The following is a 26392-nucleotide window of genomic DNA, read 5'->3' as shown; positions in this document are numbered from 1 at the left end:
ATAAAAGCACTTTGAAGCTTTTAGATTCTAATAATTCTAATTAGGAAATACCAGGAAATACCCTTTATGTCCTTATTGGGAACTAATACGTCACTTATATGCCCTGTAACCAACCCAGTACTGATGCCAGTGATGCCTTATCACCTGCGTGCAGGCCGCGTTCACCGTTTACACGTTACGTTCCTCTCCAGGCACGTAACGTGGTCCTAACAATGAAGAGCCGGCCCAGAGGGGGCGGCGGCGTGGGCGGCGAGGTCCCGGTCACGTGCAGACAAGCGTGGCCTGCCGCGGGCGCCGCACATTCCGTTGCCCGTGTCGTGCGTGCCGTGTCATATTTTGATGCCGCCAGTCATGTGACTAAACCGGCCGGCATTCAGTCAGTCCAGTCTTGTTCAAACGTTCAGTCGGGGCGCTCGCTAGTGCCACCCGTTCGTTTTGTACATTATACATGCAGATTAACTTACTCTACTACGGCGTTTGGTTACCGAAAATGGAATGCAAAGACCTCACTTAAATATATTTGTGAAGTGTGTGTTATCAATTCAGAATTTACGTGATTGTGCTGGTGTTGACATTGTGATCTTTTCTGTTGCGAAGTAAATATGGAAACAAGGCATTATTGGGAGGAGAACGGGCATGCCGTCAAATACGAAAGGTATAGTAATATCTTATAAGAAAGCCATATTCAGGTAACCCGACTTCTGACAGATTTTTAAAGTAAGGCAATTCGTAAAATCTAATTCGATTTCAAGATTAAAGGAATGATCCTTGGATTTTGGATAAGGATTATTTTGGCTATTTCAACCGCAGACATCTGAAAATATTTCCAAAATTTCGCTGTTTTCACACATACTATGTGTAATTCCCATCATCATCATCATGAGTATGGATGGCTTGCGTTAGTTGCTTCCACCAACTTCTATCTATATTGTTTCTACTCCTCTTCCTTTATTTGGTCAGCAGAGATGAGGCATATATGTATAAGGCAATAAAACGGTGAAAGCCAGCCTAGGGAAAATCCAGAGGACACCTCCGCAGCCTCCGCTGTTATACCAATTGCCAATCTTGGGTGAGCATGAGAACTGTTCATTTCGTGGAATCGAAATTTATAGACTTGTTGATTTTGGAAATTTCCACCTGTTCGTGTACCTGCTATCCATGAATATATAAAATCTTGTTTAGCTCAAAATAGACACGACATGTAAATAGCGTAAGGTCATTATTTACACGGCGCTGAATATTATATAACAAACATCTGTACCTGAAGGAACGATAAGATGTTTTAAGGGTACATAGATAAGGACAATTTAAAGAAAGCACAGTCACATGCGATTGAAAAGCAAAACAACAATACATACCCTAATCGTTATCATTGTTATCAATAAACGACTCCATACACCATTCCAGAGTGCCCAATTTACAGGTAATAATCATACCGATAAGAGAATTTTAACTGAAAATACCCTTAAGACAAGTAATATAAAAACAAATGCACATTATTATTATTATTCGTCTGTCTTTCCATATCACGGGACCATAGGGACCTTTGGGAGGCATGCGTGGGGCCGAAGCCAACAGCGCAGAGGCCCTTTAAGACAATTTATTCTAAAAGCAAGGGATACACGTGGCGGATATCATCCCCGAACGCACAATGTGATACATCTGGAGATGGTCCCCGCCAGATGCAAAGACTATTGCATTGCAGCACTTTTATGCTGCGATGGGAACTAAGGTCATGGGCTATAGATTTGAATGTTGGATGGACTGGATAATGGGCTATGGGAGAGACTAGCGGACACCCGCCGTGACAATCAGGCTCAAAATTGTTAAAGACACGTGGTGACTCGCCAACTCATTTAGTGGGCCCTACAACGGCCGCACGCACATTGCGACAATAGAGCAACACGCGGCTGCGAGGCTGCGCGGCTGTGAGGTTGTCGAGAAGTGAGTCTGCGGTAGCCAGATCCCGGTAATCCGCTCAGCAGGCCGCCGGCGTTATGACATTTTACACTTCCAACCTGGAGCATAGGTCCCGCTCTTGCGACTCCACTCTGGCCGGCCAGTCAAGGCAAGCACAGAGGCGAGGGCCAGATGAAAGAGCCCTCAGGAATAGGGGACCGCGGTGTCGCCACTTACCGTCAGCTCTCCACAAGCTGCCCCCGCGGGGTTATTATTATTATTATTATTTGGAGCCTTACGTGTCCCACTGCTGGGCAAAGGCCTCCCCCCAATTTCTCCACAGATCTCTGTCTAGTGATGTGTCTGGCCACTCCTTCAAAAAGGAGTCTAGTTCATCCCGCCATCGCCGGCGGGGTCTGCCATGTCCCCGATTTGAGTTTTCGGGCTCCCACTCTGTGGCGATTTTGCCCCACAACTCATTTGGCATTCGGCAGACGTGACCAGCCCAGTCCCATTTTAGCTTGGCCGCCTTCCGAGCTACATCGACGATTTGCGTTTTGGAGCGCAGCGTGGTGTTCCGGACTCGATCCATCAATTTGACACCTAATATGCTACGCTCCATGGCTCGTTGGCAAACTCCGAGTTTGGACTTCTGAGCTTTGGTCAAAGACCAAGCACAACAAAACAAAAAAGCAAAAGGTTCTAATTACCCATATGTTTAGAAAAGCAAAGGATTTTAATTACCCATATGTTTAGAAAAGCAAAAGCTTCTAATTACCCATATGTTTAGAAAAGCAAAAGGTTCTAATTACCCATATGTTAAGAAAAGCAAAAGGTTCTAATTACCCATATGTTTAGAGGAACGGATTACCAAGTAAGCCTTCCATGTCATCACGTTTCCATTTTCCGATAAGCAGATCACGTGAACGGATCATAATGATATTAGAGAAAGTGTTATGATCTCTGTCAATACAATTGCGATAACCAGAAATTGTAAACAAAATAATGTGTACTTATATTTTCTTCCGAGTTTATGGGAAATTGAAGAAGAATAACCGAAGAGTCTTATTTATTTAACAGCAGTTTTTATAGTACAGAAATAAAAGTATTTTGTGCAACAGGTACATAATAAGGGTTCTTAAAATTCAAAGGTCGAAATTACAAAACGAAACGGAGTTAAGTACGGTACATAGTACATACCGTTGCCCACAATATTTTTTCTAAGACAGCAGCAAACACCTAAAATTATATTATTACGAGCCTATTGTGTCCCACTGCTGGGCAAAGGGCTCCCCCCTCTTCTTCCACTCCTCCCGGTTTTGAGCTACATCTGGCCAGTCGCTCAAAAAGGAGTCCAAGTTATCCCGCCATCGCCGACGAGGTCTGCCGGATCCCCGGTTTGGCTCATGGGGCACCCACTCTGTGGTTATTTTGGCCCACATGTCATTCGGCATGCGGCAGACATGACCAGCCCAGTCCCACTTTAACTATAAAATATTTTTTTTTTTTTTTTATATTTAAATTATAAATAAAATCAAAGTAAATAATAGTTTGTAGATCTTTGCCTATAAGTCAGGCTAAGAAAAAACAACATATGCATAATATTGTAAGAATATTCCTAAGAACACAGCTAGAACACTGCTGTTAGGATCTTAGGATCCTAAGAACACTGCGCCGGGGCCCCGCGCGCCGCGCCGGCGCGCCGCACTTCTTATGAAGTTTATAAATTAAGGAGACAAAATGATTAATGGTTTGTGAACAATACAGGTAGCACTGATGTGGGTCGGGCGAACTCAGACACTCAATATAATCTAATAAACTTATATTTTTGGAAAAACACAGAAATTAAAGTTAACTGTTGCTGATTTTAATATCGCAGGTCCAAGACAAAACAAATTCTTCCTCTAAAAGTAAAAAGGTAAAGTCGATAACTTCACATACCGAACCTATAAAACTAAACTTCCAAATCATAGAATTTGAATGCAGGAATGAAAACAACCACATTAACAAGAAAGATAGCTAGAATATGCCGTAGTTAACGCCCAAAATTATGCTAATGCACCGGAAAAGAAGAGATAGAAACATGGTGGAGTAGTAGATCGAGCGCTGAAAATAGAGATGAGTAATAGGTAGACAAATTGAATGTGGACACTACGCGAGACAAACTGTCGAGGGCAGTTCCTATGCAACTATCCCTATGCATAGTAGAGCAGAGGCGGATCGACCATTGATTGTATCAATTGTATCCAGAAAGCAACAGATCAACGAAAGTGGAAAAATCGAGAAGAGGCTTATATCCCCAAAGGGCACAATAGAGGTGGCTATGCTGCTGGCACAAATCAAAAATGTAGAGGAATTCTTGTGGTTCAAAACATCTGAACATTTAAACACAAACTTTCATAATCAAAATGCAACGAGTATAGCGACAGCTATTATTAGGATATGATGACTACCTACACATATAATGTGCCGTTGTGTGACACTAACACGTGAGATTAAAATAACGCACGAGTCTGAAGCTACATTGTGTTTGCAATTCACTTTTATCATTAACGAGCGCATTATCGCTGTGTGAGGCGCCTGTGTTTCAAATACATGCCATTAAAAAAGGCCTGCTATTTTAAATCTTGAATTAATTCTCAATCTACACATGGGCGTGGATTAGAATCCGCTCAACACTATTTCCCCTGTATTTTTTTTACAGCTAATACGCTTTTCCGCTTTAGATGCATTTTAGACGTGGTCCCTTTGGAATCTTTTTAAGGTTTTTGTACTTACCTTAATCGATTAGTGTTTTAAAGAGGATCTTGACCTCCGACAAAAAATAACGGGACTTTGCCCTATTCTTTTCTGCTTCATGTGCTTTGTAAGCATGTGGTTTTTAAACGCTTATTTTAAATTCAGCCCTTACAAAGTATATGTATGTAGAGGATTCTGCAATAATCAGTGCTAACCTTCGATAGCATGTGCGTCACGAGACGAGAGTTCAATGCTATTGATGCAAGTACATCTGGTGCAGTGTAAATAGTGCAATGCTTATGAATCATGTGATGCGTACTCCCGCCTAGTGGCCTGAGAAGATAATCTAATGGCCATGGAAAAGATTAATGAGATAGAAATGTTACTGGTACAATGGCATATCGTATTAATACGCAACTGTATGGGTATTATATGATAAACATGAAGATTATACTAGGAAAACGTGACGTTTGCTTTATCACGTGAATAATCCCGTCATCATACACCAGCTTGCTGTGACTATATAGTATATAGTATATAGATATCGATTGGATTATATTTGTTAAAACGAAAGTAAACTAAATAATATATGCAAAACATATAAAATTATAAATCATTTTCTGCACTTGGATTTTCCAAGCGTCTTTTTTTCATAATCTTGCGAATTTCTACATGAATTTTTGGAACCTAAGAATTACATTATAGTTCAAAATTCGACTTAGTAATAGGCCAATTCAACAAATTCAACATTTTAAACATCCCTCGAAGTTAGACTTCTGTTTGTTAGAAGCTTAGAACACAATAATACAGAACAGTACACCTGCACATGTTGTAAACGATTACAAAACTGTGAAAATGTCAGCGTTAGCCTTCGTGTAGCACGAGGCCCACGAGGCGCGACTCATCACTTTCCTGTTTTACTGTTGACTTTTGTGTAGGTGTCCTGTATCTAGTCAGGTTTTTATTAGGCTAAACTGGGCTAAATTGCCCGGTGTAAATTCTGAATACCTACAAAAATTTGGGGGATTTTTTCATATCCGCAACGCAACTAATTTTAGAATTAGAAATTAAAGCACTTATGAATGGTGAATAATATACACATATATATTATCTTAAGCTAATTGTCAGAGCAATTTATTGATGTTAATATTATTCCATAATAATATTGAATTATTATACAGATCAAATTTAATTTAAAAAAAAGTCGTCGCACTATAGGCAGCAGAGGGACGAAGTTTGGTTGGCTATAACGTCGTAATCGTCCTTTCCCTTTAATTTAACCCTTGGTTAACAATCTACTATATAATTGAGTACCTATCGGAAGTAAATGGCGAAAGCGGGCGTGATCGAAAATAGTAAGTACTTATTCCTACCTACACCTACTGCGCAGATTTCGCAAGGACACGTTCACATCTGCCTTCTACAATTTTAAGATTATAAAGTTTTTTTTTTTGACATTGGTGTAGGTACCTAATTGTATGTATTACATATGTGTAAAATTTTTAATAAATTACTCGTAGCAGTGAGATTCTAAAATATATTATTCGGATATAAAAATATATTTTGAACGGAATTAAATAAAAATTACAAAATTGTAGACACAATCATTAAGTATAAATTTAAATGAAAAAATAACTATATAAAGCCTGACCAGGAATATATGATCACGCGCCATGTTGCGGAACTTCACTGGAACTATTTTTGTCATACTATACTGAACTGAATGAGAATAACAGCGCCCTCTTGACAATGATCATATATTTCTGGTCAGGCTTATATTTAGAAATAAAACTACGCTAAAACTAAATTAGATGAAAAAATACTTAAGAAGGAAAGGAACTAAATTAAACAAAGCTGGCCATACACAAGCATGCACAGTTTTGCCTGTACAGTTCAACTGCACAGTCGAAGCAAGGTGCCCGTCACGCTCGCCGCATTACCACGTTGAATCGCGAATGACACTATTGACACTTACTTTAAATATAGGTTTAAGATCATTTATTCTCATAAGAATTGTACAATTCACTTGACGAGATAAATACAGAACAGTATATTACATTTTGTTTAGAGCGCACAAAAAAACTTAAATATTTAATTTAACTTAAATAATACAGGTAGTTTTATAATAATACTTATTATAACTGACCGCCCGCGATGCGGGCAGCGATAACGCGCGAGTAACTATGCAAAACAAGTTTACAATTTAATAAATAACATTAATGAACACACGAATACCAGATGTCTATGTTGATGTTGTTCAGTTATTCAGAATATTATGACTCTTTTGTGTAATTTAGTGATGAGGCCAAAGTTTTAACGCAGTGCAATTCACTTCCTAAAGATTTAAAACTTCATAAATTCGAGGAAAATGTCTTACTTTGAATTGTACATTTGTTGTAATATAATGTATTGTTAATTACTTGTCTAAAAACGTACCTATATGCACAATGTAAACCTATGTAGAGAAAATCAGTGCCTGGCATGAACTGGAACTGGAAAAGCATTCCTAGGGAGTATATTACCTAACTTATATTTATATTGGAAACTAAATAAAATTTCATTTTTATTTATACGAAAACAATCGTTGGCATCGTAGTATTTTTTGCTACATGAAATGTATCATTTGACACACACACAAATAGTAGATTACGTAATTAATAGGCAGATACCAAGTGAAAATGATCGCCCCCATCGCCTCGCCGAATTATCTCCCAACAATTTTTCAGTCACTTTCGCTTATGACATTTTCCCGTAAAAATAGATCGCGAAGTGTGAACGTGAGTTAAGTCAAGTCTACACGAGACCCGGCACGGGGGGCGGCCTTGCACGCGCGCGGCCGCGCACGGCGCCCGAAACGTGACCGCATGCACACAGCCAACGCTCACGCACACAGACTCAACTTATCGCTACACTAGTCTGCCGCTATTGATATTCGTCGCTTTCGTTGCATTTTGTTTACTTTATAGGCGATTCTTGAAATGCGGCCTAGGTTATCTGCGTCTCAATTAGATTTCACAACTTTGCAAAAGTGACGTTGATGGCTTATTGCATTGCATGCAAGGCATTGACCCTACCTATTGTATGTAGTGGCACTAGTGGCTATAGGTACTTAACCAGCTACTTATTATATTCTGCTAAAATGCTATAACATTTTTCTCTTAATTAGCCAGCCAAAAAACGGATTTAAACATTGATCACTGATCATTTGATCAAAACATTATGACCGACACATGACATTATGACGACACTTAAGATATACTTACACGATACGAGCACCTACCTAATTGAATACCCAAGAGCATATTACAGAAGTACCCTAAAAATTTCATAGTTATGGCAACACCATTTATACAAACAAAAGAAAAGTGACGAACTGACGAACAAAACAAGACGAAACGCTCAGTACATTTCAAAGAGCATATAATCAATACGTTCTATTACATTTTTGACTTCGGAAAACGTACCATATATATGACTAAACACTGCTAAACACTCAGACAGACTGACACATTATCACGGACAGTTATCCTTTCTCCATAAATATACCCCGCTCTAAAATTTCCTGACATTAAACAAAAAAAAAAACCATATTAAATTGTTGCCATGTTTAAGCAATAAGCATTTTACCTCAAAAATGTGACAGTTACGTAGGAAGTTGCGCCCTCATTTATTTTCTACAATTTCTTGTCGGACTATAGGTATGTACTTGTTTAGAAAAACCCACAGATTATAATGGTTCCAATTCCAACTGAATCCGAAAGAAAAAAGATTCTTGGAAATCTTGTTTGGTGTGCTGGTGTGCATAATAAAATTTGTGATTTTTTGTCCCGAAAATTATTTGAAAACATTATGACCCTGTTTTTAATTCCTTTGGCGGTCGTTTCAAGAGCATCTCAGAAATTAGGCCTAGTCCAACAAAAGCTTCAAAATTCACTAATTTCAAAACCAGTGCGAGACTCATCGATTTCCATGAAGCCCCAACCACGAGGTATCTGGGAACACCTCATTGACCTCATTATTACTCCATCTGTGTTAACAATGGGGTTGGCCCATCGGTTGGCCGGTCGAAATAATTAGCAGATGGCGCCAGCATAGCTTGCGCTGTCAATCCGTAGAATTGTGTCAAATTTTTGTTTTTTTAATGCCCTGGATGCCAGCTCTTTAAGCCAAATCTCATAGAAAAAGGGGCAAGCTATGATGGCGCCATCTTTGAAAACCTTTGACAGTTGCCAACCCCATTCAAACATGTTGTAGACTTCATAGGTAGACTTGTGGTACATACAACGATGGAGAAAGATGCGTTTTATCCATTAAAAATATAAATCATTTATTATTGATATACAATATGGAAATATAGGTATTGATGTTCTACTCCAAATATTGTACCGAATAGCACCAGTTAACGGTAATAATTATCATTTTTTATTAACTTTCTAAAAACCCTGAGAGCTGGTTATAAACTAAAATAGATGTCATATACTAAAGAACAAAAAAGTGACGAAGCCCTCCATTTCGCAAAGTTAAATTTAACCCAAGGGGACAAAAATAAAAATACTTACTAAAAATAGATTTGAAGAAGTTTCTTATAACTTCGAACAAAGTCCTATTGTCATGATTATTTGTTCAACTTTAAATAACAGCCTAAATTTAATTCCAGCAATTTTTGTTTAGGTATATTTTAATAATTCGGCAGCGTTGGCGTCCAGCCGTCCACGTTTCAGGGCACGTGGCGCGTACGGCGTAATAACGAGTGCGTAACCTGGTGGTTTGTATCCCTAGAGCAGACTATTTGTGCGTAGTCTATTTTGTGAATGGTCTGTGGGTGGATGTATGATATAACTAGCTTTTGCTCGCGACTTCGTCTGCGTGGAGTTAGTAATTTGTCGTGGTAATTTGGGTAGCTTATTTTTTATCCAATCTGCTTTTTATCGATTTCCCATACAAACTTCCACCCCCTTTTCACCCCCTTAAAGGATGATTTCTGGGATAAAAAATTGGCCAAGTGCGAGTCGGACTCGCGTTCCAAGGGTTCCGTACATTACATAATTTAAACAATGTATTTTTTATGTAAAACGTGAGTGAAATGTCTTTAAAAAAACCCGTAGGGGTCGGATCAAAAACTAAGTAATTAAGCCCGACTCACGCTTGACTGCACATTTCTAATAGGTTTTCCTGTAATCTATAGGTAAAGATCTATTTAGTGTATTTTTTTCAAAATTTTAGACCCAGTAGTTTCGGAGATAAAGGGGGGGGGGGAATGGTCATATTTTGCCTATTTTCTTGAATAACTTCTAAATTGTTCATCCTAAAATTATAAAAAAAATATATTTGAGATTCTCACAACGAGCTCTTTCATTTGATATGTAACACGATATAGTTTGAAAAACTTTATTTTTTAATTTTCACATTTACCCCCACAAGTGGCCCCCATGTTTAAAATTCATTTGTTTACGTTACATGTTCGTCTTTGGGTCACAAACTTACATATGTATACCAAATTTTAACTTAATTGGTCCAGTAGTTTCGGAGGAACTAGGCTGTGACAGACGGACAGACAGACAGACAGACAGACAGACGCACGAGCTATCCTATAAGGGTTCCGTTTTTTCCTTTTGAGGTACGGAACCCTAAAAACTACCCTATGTCCTACCCCGGGACTCAAACTATCTCTATCTATTATATTATCTCTATATATTATACAAAGGTAACAGACAGACACACTTTCGCATTTATAATATTATGTACTAGCTTTTGCCCTCGACTTCGTCTGCGTGGAGTTAGTAATTTAGGTAGCTTATTTTTAGGGTAAAAAAGGTAAAAACGGTACCCCATTACTATAAGACTCCGTTGTCTGTCTGCCTGTCTGTCTGTCTGTCCATCTGTCACCAGGCTGTATCTCACAAACCGTGATAGCTAGCCAGTTGAAATTTTTACAGATGATGTATTTCTGTTGCCGCTATAACAACAAATACTAAAAGGTACGAAACCCTCGATGGGCGAGTCCGGTTTTTTCTTTTTGCCCGAAATTAATATATACTGTTAGACTGTTACATAATTGTTTGCTGATTATGGGAAAAATGGTAAAAAAATATAACATCGATTTTCACTGCGAAATCAGAGTTAGAAGTTGCGCCAAATAATAGGCTAAATCATATTTATTTAAATATATAATTTTCAGTAAGAGATATATTAAAAATTTGACTACCATCAGAAAGGTACACTATTTTTGTGATATACCTATAAGTTTTTAAATGAAATATAAAATAATTAACTACAAACCCCGAAAAAAACGTTCATAATCACACACTAAAAATCAACTTCTGGATTCCAAATTTTCCGACATTTCGTGTTCATTTTCATATTTTTTTTAATGAAATATAAAATAATTAACTACAAACCCCGAAAAAAACGTTCATAATCACACACTAAAAATCAACTTCTGGATTCCAAATTTTCCGACATTTCGTGTTCATTTTCATAATTAAATTTAAGGCCGTTCCATCGGTTTGCCGTTATCACTGTCACATTTCGCAAGAAAAAACGGGAAAGATCACGCGCCAAGTGTCAATTTTAATAGAAAATAAAATTTTGTCGATTTTTATTTATTTTAAAAACGTTGCCTTACAATATCGAAATTCGAAAGCGGTCAAATTTTTTCTCTTCTTTTTTTTGTTTATAGTGTCACATAATAAAAATAACCGAGTAAAGTTGGATTAAAAGTCCTATAGTTAGAGGTTACTTTGGGAATTAATTGTATCAAGCGAAGTGTCATAATTCGTGTATCGGACCAATTAAGTTGAAATTTGGGTCACATATGTAAGTTTTCCTTAGACAGGATGCACTGCGTGGATCACTAGACCTAGGGGCACAGAATAACTAATCCAGGGGCGTAGGCTAAAGGATATGGCGCCCGCGGGGCAGTCACCAAATTTACGCCCCCTGACGACTGACAAAAGTTTCCCTGCAGTGCTGCTGCCTTTTGCCCATTTTGGCGCCCCCCCTTGGATGGCGCCCGGGGCACTCTCATTATATATTCATCGCACTCCGCGTATCATTTAATATAGAAACTAGCTTTTGCCCGCGACTTCGTCTGCGTGGACTTTGTGTCACAGCAGCTAAAGTAAGTATAGCGCCTATAATAATTCTCATAGCAATCGTTAAATTTGAGCATATTATGCACACAAATTAGCAGGCACTTCATTAATTATCTCAATTCCACCCCGCTTTTTACTTTCTTAAGGGATGATTTTCGGGATAAAAACTATCGTATATGACGTATATCCTTCTCAGGGACTCAACCTATCTCTATGCCAAATTTCATCTAAATCGATTCAGCGGTTTAAGCGTGAAGAGGGAACACACAGACAGAAAGACAGACAGACAGACTTTCGCATTTATAATATTCCTAGCTTTTGCCCGCGACTTCGTCTGCGTGGACTTAGTAATCGCAGCTAGAGTAAGAATAGCGCCTGGAAAAATTCTCATAGCAATCTAAATTTGAGCATATTATGCACACAAATTAGCAGGCACTTCATTAATTATCTCAATTCCACCCCGTTTTTTACTTTCTTAAGGGATGATTTTCGGGATAAAAACTATCATATGTCCTTCTCAGGGACTCATCCTATCTCTATGCCAAATTTCATCTAAATCGATTCAGCGATTTAAGCGTGAAGAGGGAACACACAGACAGAAAGACAGACAGACAGACTTTCGCATTTATAATATTAGTATGGATAGTTGGATAGTATGGATATGGATAGTGCTCGAGTCAAGGGCACTAAAGGTAAATGTTATTGATTAGATATGTGATATATGTTTAGTACGGTTATCAAGTTATTATCGTTATCAATTATTATTTTGTGATGACGCTGACATTGATAGTTTTTGAGGATCTACTGTCACGTGATGTTAACTGTCAAGGTTTTGTTATTTAACCTTTTGGACGACAATAACCGATATATACGCACCGTAGGTTCAACGCCAAAGACCGATTAATCGGTCGTAGACCACAGAGCAATATAGACCTACACGCATATGCTTCTTCTTCTTCTTTTAAAATTATGGCTTCAGCCCAGTGGGACTATTTCGCCAGTATCAAGGTATTGAGAGGTTTACAAACGACAAAAATTGTACGGTTGTACAAGACAGTGTACGGTCATTTGTTAGCTCTTGTAAATCGATAGCTAGTCTTTACAAGAAGCACGTGGACTACCGGCCATTGACTCCCAAGATGATGGTTAAACGCGCTTCAAAATTAATTCTCCATTCACTGCACACTACCACATTAGTTTACTGTATAATAAGCTATCGATATTACACTTTAAACAATATTAATAAGCAAAAAACAAAGTAATTAATCACGATGCTAACTATCAAGATGGCGCTCGAACCGGAAGTCCCTACACGCATATGCATAAAGTTCAATTTCAGTTTTGACACTTCGGTGACGTGTCGTCTGGATGACAGCTTTTGTGTTTGACACGGTCTAAATGTACAGTCGCCATCAGATATATCGGTGCGGCGAAGGTGCTCACAAATATCTGAACACGACTCTATTGTCAAAGCGTTAGAGTGCATGTTCAGATATTTTTGAGAACTCGGACTTTTAATCAAACTTTACTCGGTTATTTATTATGTGACACTATAAGCAAAAAAAGAAGAAAAAACAATCTTAACTTAAATAGTAATTTGACAGCTTTCGAATTTCGATATTGTAAGTCAACGTTTTTAAAATAAATAAAAATCGACAAAATTCGATCAAAATTGACACTTGGCGCGCATGGTCTTTCCCGTTCATAGTTCCCGTTCTTCCTTGCAATTTGCGAAATGTGCATGACAGTGATAGCGGAAAACCGATGCAACTGCCTCAAGAGAGTGAGAGCGTGTCAAGGTAATTTTGAACACCTCGCCCGCTTAGCAATTCCTGTCCTGTACGTCAGACACCTATTATTAATGGGTCATTTTAGTATAATAATAGTTCTTGAATCGGTCATGAACTCGTAAAAAAATCCATACCTGTATATCGAAAAGTGTTAGACACTGACCACGCTAACTTTGCACAAGGCACAAACTAAGCAATAAGAATACAAGAATACATAAGCTTCATACCTTGACGTATCACTTGGCATGAAAACTTAGCGTGGTCCGAATCTACTTATAATATGGTGCGATCGTTTAGGTAGGTATCTCATTCATTGATATTGCCCACCTGCTGTCATGTCGTGTTGTGGAGGCTATAGCGAGATTATCTATAGGAAATAACCCTATTAAGGCCACAGATCCCGCAGCGCCGGAAGTTTCCGTTCACGTGACGTCTGCACGTGTCGGTGACGTCTTAGCACGGTGTAGAGACTTCCAGATCGTGATGCCCTTCATGCCATTCCAGTGCCAGTCGTCCCTTTTTATTAGGCTGCCGCGAGACTCGGACATATACACGGTGTTTTTTTACACTCCGTTAATTTCGGGCTATGGCTAAGTCCAAAAAAATACTACATTTACTTACCTATGAAAAAATTACTGATTAGACCTCGAGCCAGGCGCAAATTTCGTCAGTCATCGCCTCCCAGGCGAAAACTCGTATAGCGGTTAACGGCTATGTTTGATGAACCCTCGTGAACGTCAGCTGCCGCTCCGTTGGTGGGTTGAGGAATGGCAGCCACCGAAACGCGTAACACGGTCTATCCACCGCGATACAACCGGCTGACGATTTCTTTTATTAACAATAGCATCTAAACTATCATCTGACAAAGTATCAAACGGGAGGCGATGACGCCGATGACTGAAAATAATTTTCTTTTTTACAAGCTGACGGTCTTTGCACAGCGATACAATCGGCTGACGAATTTGTTTATTTACAATAGCATCTAAACTATCATCTGACAAAGTATCAAGCGGGAAGCGATGACTTTTTTTATAGACTTTATTTGCTGCCATTCCTCAACCCACCAACGGAGCGGCAGCTGACGTTCACGCGGTTCACGAGGGTTCATCCATCATACATAGCCGTTAACCACTACACGAGTTGTCGCCCGGGAGGCGATTGGTCATGGAAATCTGTTCCTGGCCCGCGGTCTAGATTACTGTATTTGAGGTGGTACTATTAGTTATTTTGTGATTTGAGTTAACATAAACTGCATAAAGCAATGGCCGTACCGGCGCAGCCGGTTTGGCGTGGCGTGATTCTGATTCGCATATTCACGTGAACGTAGCACGTGCGAGACAGGGCAGCTACCGTGAAACGTCTGCGACCTACGTATAAATAAATATTACAGGACATTCTTAGATACACAGATTGACTAAGTCCCACAGCCCCACAGTAAGCTCAAGAAGGCTTGTGTTGTAGGTACTCAGACAACGATATATATATATATATAATATACAAATACATAAATACATAGAAAACACCCAAGACTCAGTAACAAATATCTGTGCTCATCATGCACACAATAAATGCCCTTACCGAGATTTGATCCCAGGACCATCGGCTTCACAGGCAGGGTCACTACCCCACTAGGCCAGACCAGTCGTCAAAACATTCCATTATTAGTGAAAGGAACGCAGATTTTCAGATACAATTTTCGAATTTCGATGTTTGTGGTAGGCTGGTAGGTAATTCGGTATTCGCTAGGTGCGCGACTGGTGCTGCCTTCAAAACGAGCGTATTTTGCAAAATGCTTCCTTTTTCATTCAACATTACGACGTATCTATTAGTATTTATTCAAAAACTGTTAACGTTCTTAAATAATCATTTCCTAAACTAGCGGCTGAAATAGTTAAAGTTTTCATTTTCTCTTTTTAAACCTAAAATAAATGAGTTTTCCTGGGAGTATTTTTCAAAATTTGCAGTGAGAAGTGTCGTTTCGATTGCCAATTTCCTATCCCTATAATTAAATTAGGATGCCAGCCCTTTAAGACGAATCTCATAGAAAAAGGGGCAAGCTATGATGGCGCCATCTCTGCAAACCTTGACGGTTGCCAACCCCAATTTGAACTTAAATAAAACTTGAATTGCGTTTGGAGAAATGGCCGCCCAGAAAAGTCAGGATTTTTAAGGTAATTTTTTTTCGGCAACCCTAATCGTATTGGCGCGCAACAAAATCACAACTTAACTGGTTTTTCCATAGACATACATAGTATATACAAGTGGTAATAGACGCGCCACCGAGCGACCGGGGGTAAGAGAAAGAATATTCATATAAAATTTGGGCAGCATAGGATTTTTTCTCTTTCGCTCTTATAAATTTCGGTATTTCGCCATCGCCTCCTACCTATGATGCCACCCGGTCGGTGATAAGGACAAAGCATGGCACTATTTTCTCTTTCCTCTTATAGGGATCGCAATAAGACTATCTTTCTCTATCAAAGAGTGTCAGGCCCTTGGGTTTTTCAGTAGCTGTGACCTGTGACAACTGTTTGCGTCGTGGGCAGTGATGTAGATAAGCGTTTCTCGCGACTCGCGAGGATTCTGGGGGACGGGGGGACGTGTGCAACTAAATTCGAAAATTGTCTACGTGCAGCCCTAGCTGTCACTGTCACTCGTATAATGCGAGAGCGATAAAGACGGGCGTAGACTTTCTTCAGATTTCGAATGGTTCACGTGAACGCGGCACGTGCGGTGACATCACTGTGCAGGTGTCGCAAGTGGTCGACCTTTCCTATTTGAGACATCTTAAATAAATACGTAATTAATAATGAACAGTTGCAAACTAGTTAACAAACTATATACACGGTGGCTAAAAAATAAGTGCATTCCCTTTGCCAGGGAGGTTTTGGGATTATACTGAGCAACTTTTATTATGGGACCAACCACGAAATCGCAAAAACAAAATTTCCTGCCAAATTTACATATACATAAAATTAACATTTTTGTAAATTTTATACATACTTACATAGATACACTTACATTACATTGCAAGTCAATAAAAAGCTTGTAAAAAGCTTGTAAAAAACACGCTTATTCATACACAACCCAGCAACTGCCGGAAACGTGACTGAACACGTGAGAGATACGTTGCCAACGTTTTTTCAATAAAATGTCGCAATCTTATTGTTTATTAATAACTTTCATATCTAACATGACGGTAATGAATTGGTGAGATAGGGATCGGTACAGAAAATAAATACAGACTGTCCCATAAACGTATTAGGTATAAGCATTGGTATAAGTCATGGCAAAGAGAATAGACAGTATAGAGGGTTATTGTCATATTATTTATTTTATTTATTTAAGAAACAAACAGTCTTTTATACTTAGTTGTATATACCACTGGAAATTTTCTTAAAGCTAGAATATTTTAACATCATTTTTAATAAAGTTTCTACAGAGTAAAATAGAGCTATTTGTGCAAACAAGAACAAAAACAATAATAACAATAATGAAAATAAAATGCAAGAGTATCAGTTGGTATCAGTGTTAACAATTAATTTGTATATAAACTGAATACTAAAAAGGATTGTTATTCTTATTACTTATTAACGTTCAATACTGAGATTTTTTCCTAATAGCGCCAAACTAATGATTTGGGTTATTACACTGCATAGATAGTGTTTTAAATCTATTAAGTTTCTCGCAGAAAATATCGAGATTCAGAAATTTTTCGTTGTACAACCTGCATGCCCTTCTAACAAAACTACACATTATATCAGTACATTTTGTAATTTTTGTAGTCACAGTAAATTTACTGCCATCTATCGTCACACGATTAAAACTAAAAATATCAATAAAATGATATATATGTATATATATATATGGATAAATTATTATATTCTTTCACTGATATTAAAAAACAAACGAAACCGTCAACGCCATCTAAACGAAAATAGGCCAAAGGTTGGTATTTGTGGTAGCGCCATTTGTGCGAGAATCAAATTTTCTTGAATTCCGAGGCACGTTTTTTCCTTAGACCTTATTTATCTTATACCGAGTTATAAAGGTCTTTTCCCCTCACTAGCTCGGAAAGTTGTCGTTTTTCCTTCAATACAAGCGGGGAAAAACGCGTTTTATCCACTAGTGGGGAAAGTAATTTGACCTTGGATGGAGCGTGTTTAAGTAGCTTGACAGATAACAAAACGTAAAACGCTCATGATAATGGTTTGTTCGATATTAATTATCATTAAATAAATGGTTTGAGAATCTAATAAAAAATACCAAATTTAGCTTTATTTAATGATTTTAATAAATGAGGTTGAGAGTGCTAGGCTTGGTCTTAAGATTAACCATTCCAAAACGAAAGTAATGGTGATAGACCGAGCCAATCTACTTCCCATCACCGATGCACTCAGAAAATATGAAAAAGTAAGTGAGTTTGTGTATCTCGGGTCGCTGATAACCTGTGACGGTGGCTGCGATGGCGAAATACGCCGTAGATCTGGTATAGCCAAAAGTGCTATGGCGAACCTCGACAAGATCTGGAGGAACAGAAGTATTCGTCGTTCAACCAAGGTGCGTCTGACTCGATCTCTGGTATTCTCGATTTTCGTATACGGTGCCGAGACGTGGAGTTTGAAAAGTCGCGACAGGGCAAAAATCGACGCTTTTGAGATGTGGTGTTGGCGAAGACTCTTACGCATACCCTGGACGGCTATGAGAACCAATAAGTCCATCCTAGAGGAGCTGAAAATCACCACGCGGCTCTCTACAATATGTCAAGAACGCGCACTCAGCTTTTTTGGACATATCATGCGGTCTAAGAAGCATGACCTAGAAAGGCAGATTATCTTGGGTCAAATGGATGGCAAGCGCGGGCGAGGAAAAGCACCCACGAGATGGTCTGATGGTGTGAAGAGGGTGGTTGGCGGCAACATGCAGTGCGTGACTCATGTGGCTTATGACCGCACACTATGGAGACGGAGCATACATGGTCGCGATCCTCAGCAATGAGGGACCGAGGAAGAAGAATGATTTTAAGTCATAAACCTTAAAATTCCATAAGAAACGTTTGTTTTTTTATAATGATGTTAAATATAATTCTGAACGCACAAGTTGAGTCGATGCAATTTCAAAACGCATCGTTGACATTTCATACATCAGAAATGTCAACATTGTCAACAATTTTTTTACTTACTTAAAACCTTTTCTCACCGACTCGCGTAAAAATACACAACTTCCAGAGTTTTCTGTTATAATATCGTAAAGCAATGAGTGATTCCAGTGATGAAGATGATCTAACGCCTGTGGATGTTGCACTTTCCTAGCTATAGTGAGGTGAAGTTTTGTGTTACACACGGGCGCAAATGTATTTTACTTCTCGTGTGTTGAAACACTCGTTACGCTCTGGATTCTATTCTATAGAACCACTCGTTTCGCTCGTGGTTCACATATAGAGTCCTTTCGCTTGCTCGTGTTTCAATTCTACACTCGCGGGTAGAACTTTGCACCCTTGTATAACAAATAACTATTGTTTGATACCTATAGAAGTGTCCTACGTGGGCGATCTCGTTGCGAACGCCGTGGGCCCGCCGCGCCGCGCCGCTTCACTTCGCGCAGTAATGCTTAGCATACGGTTTTTTTTAGAGTGAGACCAAGCTAACTCGGCAGCGATTTGACAGCACATACTGTGCAAGTGTTATTTAACTTCATAATTTCATAGAAGTTTGACGTTTAAAATAACACTTGCACAGAAGACTTCCGGTTCGAACGCCATCTTGATAGTAGCCTCGTGATTAATTCCTTTGTTTTTTGCTCATTAATATTGTTTAAAGTGTAATATCGATAGCTTTATTATACAATAATCTAATGTGGTAGTGTGCAGTGAATGGAGAATTAATCTCAAAGCGTGTTTAACCACCATTTTGGAGTCAACGGCCGGTAGTCCACGTGCTTCTCGTAAAATCCAGCTATCGGTTTTACGAGACAACTACAACAACCACCGAACAGCGTCGTGCTCTAAGAGCATTTATTTTGTTCCTACCCTTTTACGTGACATTGGCTACGGGCAACACCGCCCTCAAGTCCATCAAGAAAAGAAAAGAAAGAACACTTGCACAGTCTGTACTATCAATATCGCTGCCGATTTGGTTTCTGACTCTATAAATACATAATTTTCCAAATCGTCCCAGCTATCTTTCTTCAATTAAAATTTATTATTGCATGGTTATAAAACCGTTATCAATGTTTTAGGTACCTACCGTAAACAGCACAAGCATTAATGAACGCATAATTAATGTACGTTTGTTTATCCGAGAATATATGATGAAGGCTACGGTGACAATGACGCAAGTTCACACGTGACTAGGGTTACCAGGGGCCCGTTTCTCAAAAGCTTGAAAATTGTAATTCAAGTGGAAGTCCCTTTTTAACAAAAACTGTCAAAAAGTGACATCCGCTTGTATTACAAGTTACAAGCTTTTGAGAAACGGGCCCCTGATGTTCGCAAATCAGGAATTTTGTCAGGTAATTTTAAATTTGTATCTGGTAACAGTGGTAGCCCTGACTGTGTGTCATTTGACGCTACCACGTGTAGTACCAGAAGCATTAAGGCCTCTACAAATTATAAAACTTAGGCTTCTAATTCGTCCACAACGTTTCCCGTCCCGCACTATGCTGTCCCGCATACTCCGCTGGCTCCACAGAAAACCAGCGCCGTTGACCACGCTAGTCGTGCCAGCTCCAGCTGCATTGCTGAGTGGAGACCATTTCGGCTTCACATCTCTATTTCTACTGTTTTGTTTATCTTTGTCTTGTATTTGCTATATATGTGTTGTCTGAATAAATTATTTCTATTCTATATTCTATTCTAATTATCGGTGGCCACGCCCCCACAACATGGCACGAACTGACGCGTTTTCGTTTCACGTTTAATTAATATCTATTACTATTAGTATCAGAAAAAAAATGTTCTATATAAGCCCACGCCGTATATATATGTGTCATGTTGCTCCCTTTGCTACTATTTGATCTTGTATCCTCTTATATACAAAATTACAAATATATTTTCTCTACAACGTGACACGAAAAGTATAGGTACATATTAATATAACTTTAGAACTTTACAAAATAAATATAAGCGCACATGAATTGCTACGTGTACCATATCAATATGAGTTATGATTACGACAAGTATAAATGTATACCGGCCGGCATGTTTATTCTTCGAGTCACAACGCATCATAATATTTATATTTTTAGGGTTTCGTACAAACATGATAAAATAAAATCGTCAACCTACTGCTCGAATATGTAAGAGCGATAGACAAACAAATAATGAATTTTCGCAAAGAGGATATAGGTAATATGTTCTTTCACTTGATATGCGTTAAAATTGTTAAATAACAAACGAAACGGCGTCAACGTCATCCCGTCGATAATAGGCCAAAGGTGGTATAGCTGACCTAAAGGCTACCTGTGTAAAAGGATGAACAAAATGCCTTAAAGTCCTTAAACAGTTATTTTTACGTTTTACCGCTTTTGAACTTTAGCAAACCTTCGGGCCAGCATATTCATTATTCACCCTTACACATAACGCTCTCCGATCTCTCTCTATATCCTCATCGTCCTTTAAGTCGTCGGTAACAATATGCCCTAAGTATTTAAACTTATTGACTCTCGAGAGCGGTCCCGTTGAGTCGAACAGGGGGCACATGTGAGGGGCATTTGTTACCGGCCTTAAAAACCATAACTTCTCTCTTTTTACCAAGCCAAAATATGGTGGCGAGAATAGATATAGCGCTAGTGGCTCGCGAAAGGAATAAGGGAATCCCTTAAAGCTAAAAGGGATACATTTTGCGTGAAATGACCGACCAGGAAATGTCAGGATTTTTAGGGTGATGTCCGAACTTTTGTTAGGATTTTCCATTTTTCCATATGGCAACTCTGATCGCTCTTACATATTCGAATAACAGAGGCAGGTGAGGCAGCCAAGGAAATTTTGATTTTCGCGGTAGACCCTACAGAACACTGATGTTTTTGCTCGGAACTTACTCTTGGCCGATTTTTACCAACATATTGTATACTGAATGACAATCGGATCATTTATTCATCGTTGTGTTGATGAATAAATTCAAAAGCTGTCGTAAGTAGGTTCTGAATTGGTAAGTGACTACCTGGCGCGTACAACAAATATGAGAATGGGACTATTGTAAAAAATATCTATTCTGAGATATGCGTAATTCTATTCTATGATATAGCCGATATAGGCATAATAGATCAGGAATCGCAATCTCTATGGCAGGGGTCATCAAATGGCGGACCGCGGGCCGCGGTTCGAATAAGATTTACCTATACCTATAAAATCCTATAAGATTTACTTTCTCACCTACTTACTTATATTTTACTTTACTTTTGTATGCACTGGGTACGACTGCCTGAAATAAAAGCTTTCTATTTATTATTTATGTTACTTTATATTTATACGAGTAAACCACGTCGCGAGAATGACTAAGGGTGGTTAATTCCACCTGTCCAATTTATTGGTCCAATGTGCATTGCATCTCACTCTCTCATTAAGCAAAATGTGAGATGCAAATACACATTGGACCAGAATTTGGATAGGTGGAGGTGGAATACCTCAATAACGACAAATCATCATAATAGCTCCAGTCAACACGTGAAGTCGTAGGTATATGATATTCGGTCGTCATGAGATGTAAAAACGTGAGACGTTAAATATGCATGCTTCTGTGGTGATGGAGCCACGGGCAACTTAAATCGCCAAAAACCTTGAACACTTGTATAAGCTATATTCTTGTAGAGTATGCCTTGAAGATCAAATAATTCGTAAAGGTCTTGTCCTAATCCGATCCCACCGTAACTAAACGTATAGGTACAGAGTGAGGAATAAAATGGTTTTGTAATCTGTAATAGTATACGAGATATTATAGTTTAACTAGGTACTTTTGCATTCTACTATCAGGATTTTCATCATCATCATCATCATGTCAGCCGATAGACGTCCACTGCTGGACATAGGCCTCCCCCAAGGCTCGCCACTCCGACCGATCCTGTGCCGCTCGCATCCACCGAATTCCTGCGACCTTCACCAGGGCGTCGCTTCATCAGGATTTTAGGGTGTCGCAATGGTGAAGCAGGTAGACGGAGAGCTGGTAGACATTTTGGAATAGGTCCTTGATTCAAGCTGAAAATTTGCCTCATACTTCTCCTATCATACCCTAACTCAGGAATGCAAGTCTGGCTGCAGGGTAGCGGGTCTAAATCAACCCTTAAAATTTTAAAGATTTTTTTTGGTGCCCAAAAAATGTTCTTGAGGCAATCTTTAATTTCTACAAGTGAAAATTGAATATCTAAATAGCCATAAAAAAATTATGCCAGACGATTTGATCGGGTCTTTAACTTTGCCAGACGCGTGCAAAATAATTTTTCAAAAAATTCTAAAAAAGGTTCTTGAGGCAATCTGTAATTTTTACAGGTTTAAGTTAAGGAGTTTTGATAATACCATAGAATACTGGCACTATGTTCTTGAAGTTTAAAATGAAATCGGTTCTTTTCTTGTAAAAAAGTTGTTTAACAACGTATTTTTGTCTTGTTGCAGCTACAACACGACAGAGGAGTTCCGGAATGGCGAGCAACTGGGCTTCGCGGCACCCTCAGAGGACGAGGACTACCAGGCCGGCTTTCTGAAGAAGGGGAAGGTCGCCAGGGCAAGTTTATACATGCCCGCTTTTATAACTACTTTTGCATTTGTACTCCCTCTAACTACCGATTTGGCAGCGACAAAGTATTGCAGCACAATTGTAATTACAACATAATTTCATAGGAATTTGATATAATTTATGGTAGGTCTGGATCCAGAGGCCGTGAGTCCAAGTCTCACCCAAGGCAGTAATTTTTCCACTTTTGGATAAAAAATCCTAATAGATAACCAGTTAAAATTCTACCCAATTCTCTAGTTATATTTGACCCCGGCCGCAGTTATCTGCGCTGCGCAAGACAAGGGTGCTCAACGTGCTTGGGCTATAATCAAGATTTCACTTGTCTATGGATCTCGTAGTTTACTGAGTCAGTTTGCCTATTAATAAGTCCTAGTCCTAGGCCAAAAATAGCATGACGCCTAAAAGAAAAAATATTACAGACTTGTATCTAGTCCGAAACGCAATAGCGACACACCAATGACATAAAAACCCGATTGCAGTGTCAAATACCTCGTCCACTAAAAGATCCAAGTCACCGATCAAATCCATTGCAATTTAGACCTTAGTTCAGGGTTATAAAGTATATTTTTCTAGTCCGTAGAGTAGGAATTACGTGGCCGAGGCGAGCGAGTTGTACAACGTGGACGCCGCACGTGGCCCGCCACGCTCCGGCCTAATGCCAATTATGCTGGACTATCTCGTATTTCTGTACCTGGAGGCGAATTCGACTTGTTTGAATGACGGCTGGTGTTATAGCGATTTTATAGTCAGATTAGGGTTTAAACTTATCTAAAGATTGACTAGGGCTATACCCTTACTAATATAGATGTTTTTTTATGTTTTGTAACAATCTTATTAATAAATAATAAAATAGCTATTTATGCAACAAGTGCGGAAAGCATCTTTACGCACGTGTATCATACAATGTTTTACTATGCATTGTGCGAGTAATTAAAAAAACACATCATCATCTTCCTCGCGTTGTCCCGGCATTTTTGCCACGGCTCATGGGAGCCTGGGGTCCGCTTGGCAACTAATCCCAAGAATTGGCGTAGGCACTAGTTTTTACGAAAGCGACTGCCATTTGACCTTTCAACCCAGAGGGGAAACTAGGCCTTGTTGGGATTAGTCCGATTTCCTCACGATGTTTTCCTTCCCCGAAAAGCGACTGGTATATAGGTAAATATCAAATGATGTTTCGTACATAAGTTCCGAAAAACACATTTGTTTGTCGGGGTTTGAACTTGAACCCGCGACCTCCGGATTGCAAGTCGCACGCTCTTACCGCTAGGCCACCAGCGCTTTTTTAAATAAAAATTTAAAAAAAAACATATCATGGCAAATAAGTTTAATTATTAAAAGGAGTGTTTTAAATCGACACGAGTTGCAAATTACCTATTCGCACGTGTATCGTACAACGTTTTACAGTACATATGGCCCTTTAAACTTTCGACATATGCACGAAAAGTGCTCTTTTCCGCACTAGTGCGAGAAAGTAGCACCATATTTACTGTAAAAAAAAAATGAAAACAAAAAGCACTAGTGCGGAAAAGTAGTACTTTCCGCATGCTATGGCTCCGTAGGAAACGCACTTTTTGAGCACATGCATTGTAAATATATATTTTAAGTCGATTTGCTGATAAATAGTCCCATAAAATGCCATTTTATACACTTGTGAAGTAGGTTCATTTTTCATTTAAAGTTCTACAAACTTCCGTAAATATATTAGTTATTGGCGTGATAACGTCTTATAAATCGATGAACACCGGTAGCATGCACGAAAGTGTCACGTTGTGGACAGATCTCCATGGTAACGTTGTGGAGTAACGTGACTTGACCATTCTTATGACGTTATCACGCAAAATTATCGTCCGTAAACCGACTTTACAGACAACCATTTTTTCCATGAAAATCTCGGGAGCAGCATATTTCTGGCCAAGGCTGCATTTTAATGCGGGCAAGTCGCGTAACGCACCGCACGTGTACCACGTGCCGGGCTTCTACTAAGGTTTACAGAAATCATTTAGAATAAATGTCAACGTTATAGTTACCTATAGGTAGTAAATAGTAATGGATCCACGGTTACATGAAATCAGCAAAATTCTAACCACATGATTGTATGTCGAGACGCTTCATTCATATCATAGGTAGACTTTACTGTTTACAAAGAATGGATCTAAAATGATTCTGTAATTACAAATTCCCTACCAGTTCATGCAGGGTCTTTTAACCTCGTAAGGCCCACCATACAAGACCTTCCTATTTTTGATTTGAACCTTGTTGTATATAAAATTGGGATGAATTTCGTTTGCTTGAGATAGTTGAGATAGAAAAATGCTACTTATTGCTAATTTGACGACACAGGCCGCGCGCTTTTTTTACTACGTAGGCGAACAACACGCGAACGCGAGGCGAAGCGATGCGGCGCGGGGTGAATCAATCCTTTGATATAGTATTAATTTTTTCAAATGATTTTTACGCCCAAGACCCTAATCTGTTAAACAAAAGCCATTGTTTATGTGAGCGGTGAGCTCCTGTTGGCAATGCAACAATGTCATTTAAAAAGCAACTGTATCGTGGTAGGATTAAGGTTCAAATCCATGTAACAGAGCTCATACGAGTTAACATGTTTTCGTAATATAGGGCGATCGACCACCTCAATGTAGGCGAGCGCTCATATTATTACATAAATTTGAACCTTAAAATTATCACGATATAGTTGCTTTTTATAGGACATTGTTGCCTTGCCACGTGGCTAATACAGAAGCCAACCACTCCCATAAAAGAAACAATGGCTTTTGTTTAACAGATTATTAGGGCCTTAGGCGTAAAAATCATTTGAGAAAATTCATACTATACCTATAGAAGATGTCCTAAACGCGAACGCCGTGGGTCCGACGCGCCGCGCCGCGCCGCTTCGCTTCGCGTTCGCGAGGTGTTCGCTTACGTGAGACGCTGCGTTAGTTTTAATCGCGGTGCGCGAGGCGCGCGCCACATTTATTTTCGCAATTCGAAAGTTTGTGGGTTACAAGTCGAACTAATTGATATCTTTCAAAAAATTCATGCATGTAGCTAATTGATAATAGCAGGGGCGTAGCTAGAGGATATGGCGCCCGGGGCAGTCACTAAATTTGCGCCCCCTGACGACTGACAAAAGTTTCCCTGC

At 39.1% G+C, this 26392-nt stretch overlaps 1 protein-coding gene across 1 annotated transcript in view; it reads left to right on the top strand.

Annotated features, from left to right (window-relative positions):
• The first annotated feature begins 252 nt into the window (after window positions 1-252).
• Window positions 253-26392, top strand: part of LOC134742687 (uncharacterized) — a 40219-nt gene continuing 14079 nt past the window's right edge. The window contains exons 1-2 of the mRNA XM_063675882.1: window positions 253-655; window positions 23127-23235. Of these exons, the coding sequence (XP_063531952.1) occupies window positions 603-655; window positions 23127-23235 (162 nt within the window). The 5' untranslated portion in view covers window positions 253-602. The remainder of the gene's footprint in view (window positions 656-23126; window positions 23236-26392) is intronic.

This window comes from Cydia strobilella, chromosome 7 (genome assembly GCF_947568885.1).
Source record: "Cydia strobilella chromosome 7, ilCydStro3.1, whole genome shotgun sequence".
In the NCBI taxonomy this organism is placed as follows: Eukaryota; Metazoa; Arthropoda; class Insecta; order Lepidoptera; family Tortricidae; genus Cydia; species Cydia strobilella.
This window is presented reverse-complemented; position numbering and strand designations above follow the sequence as displayed.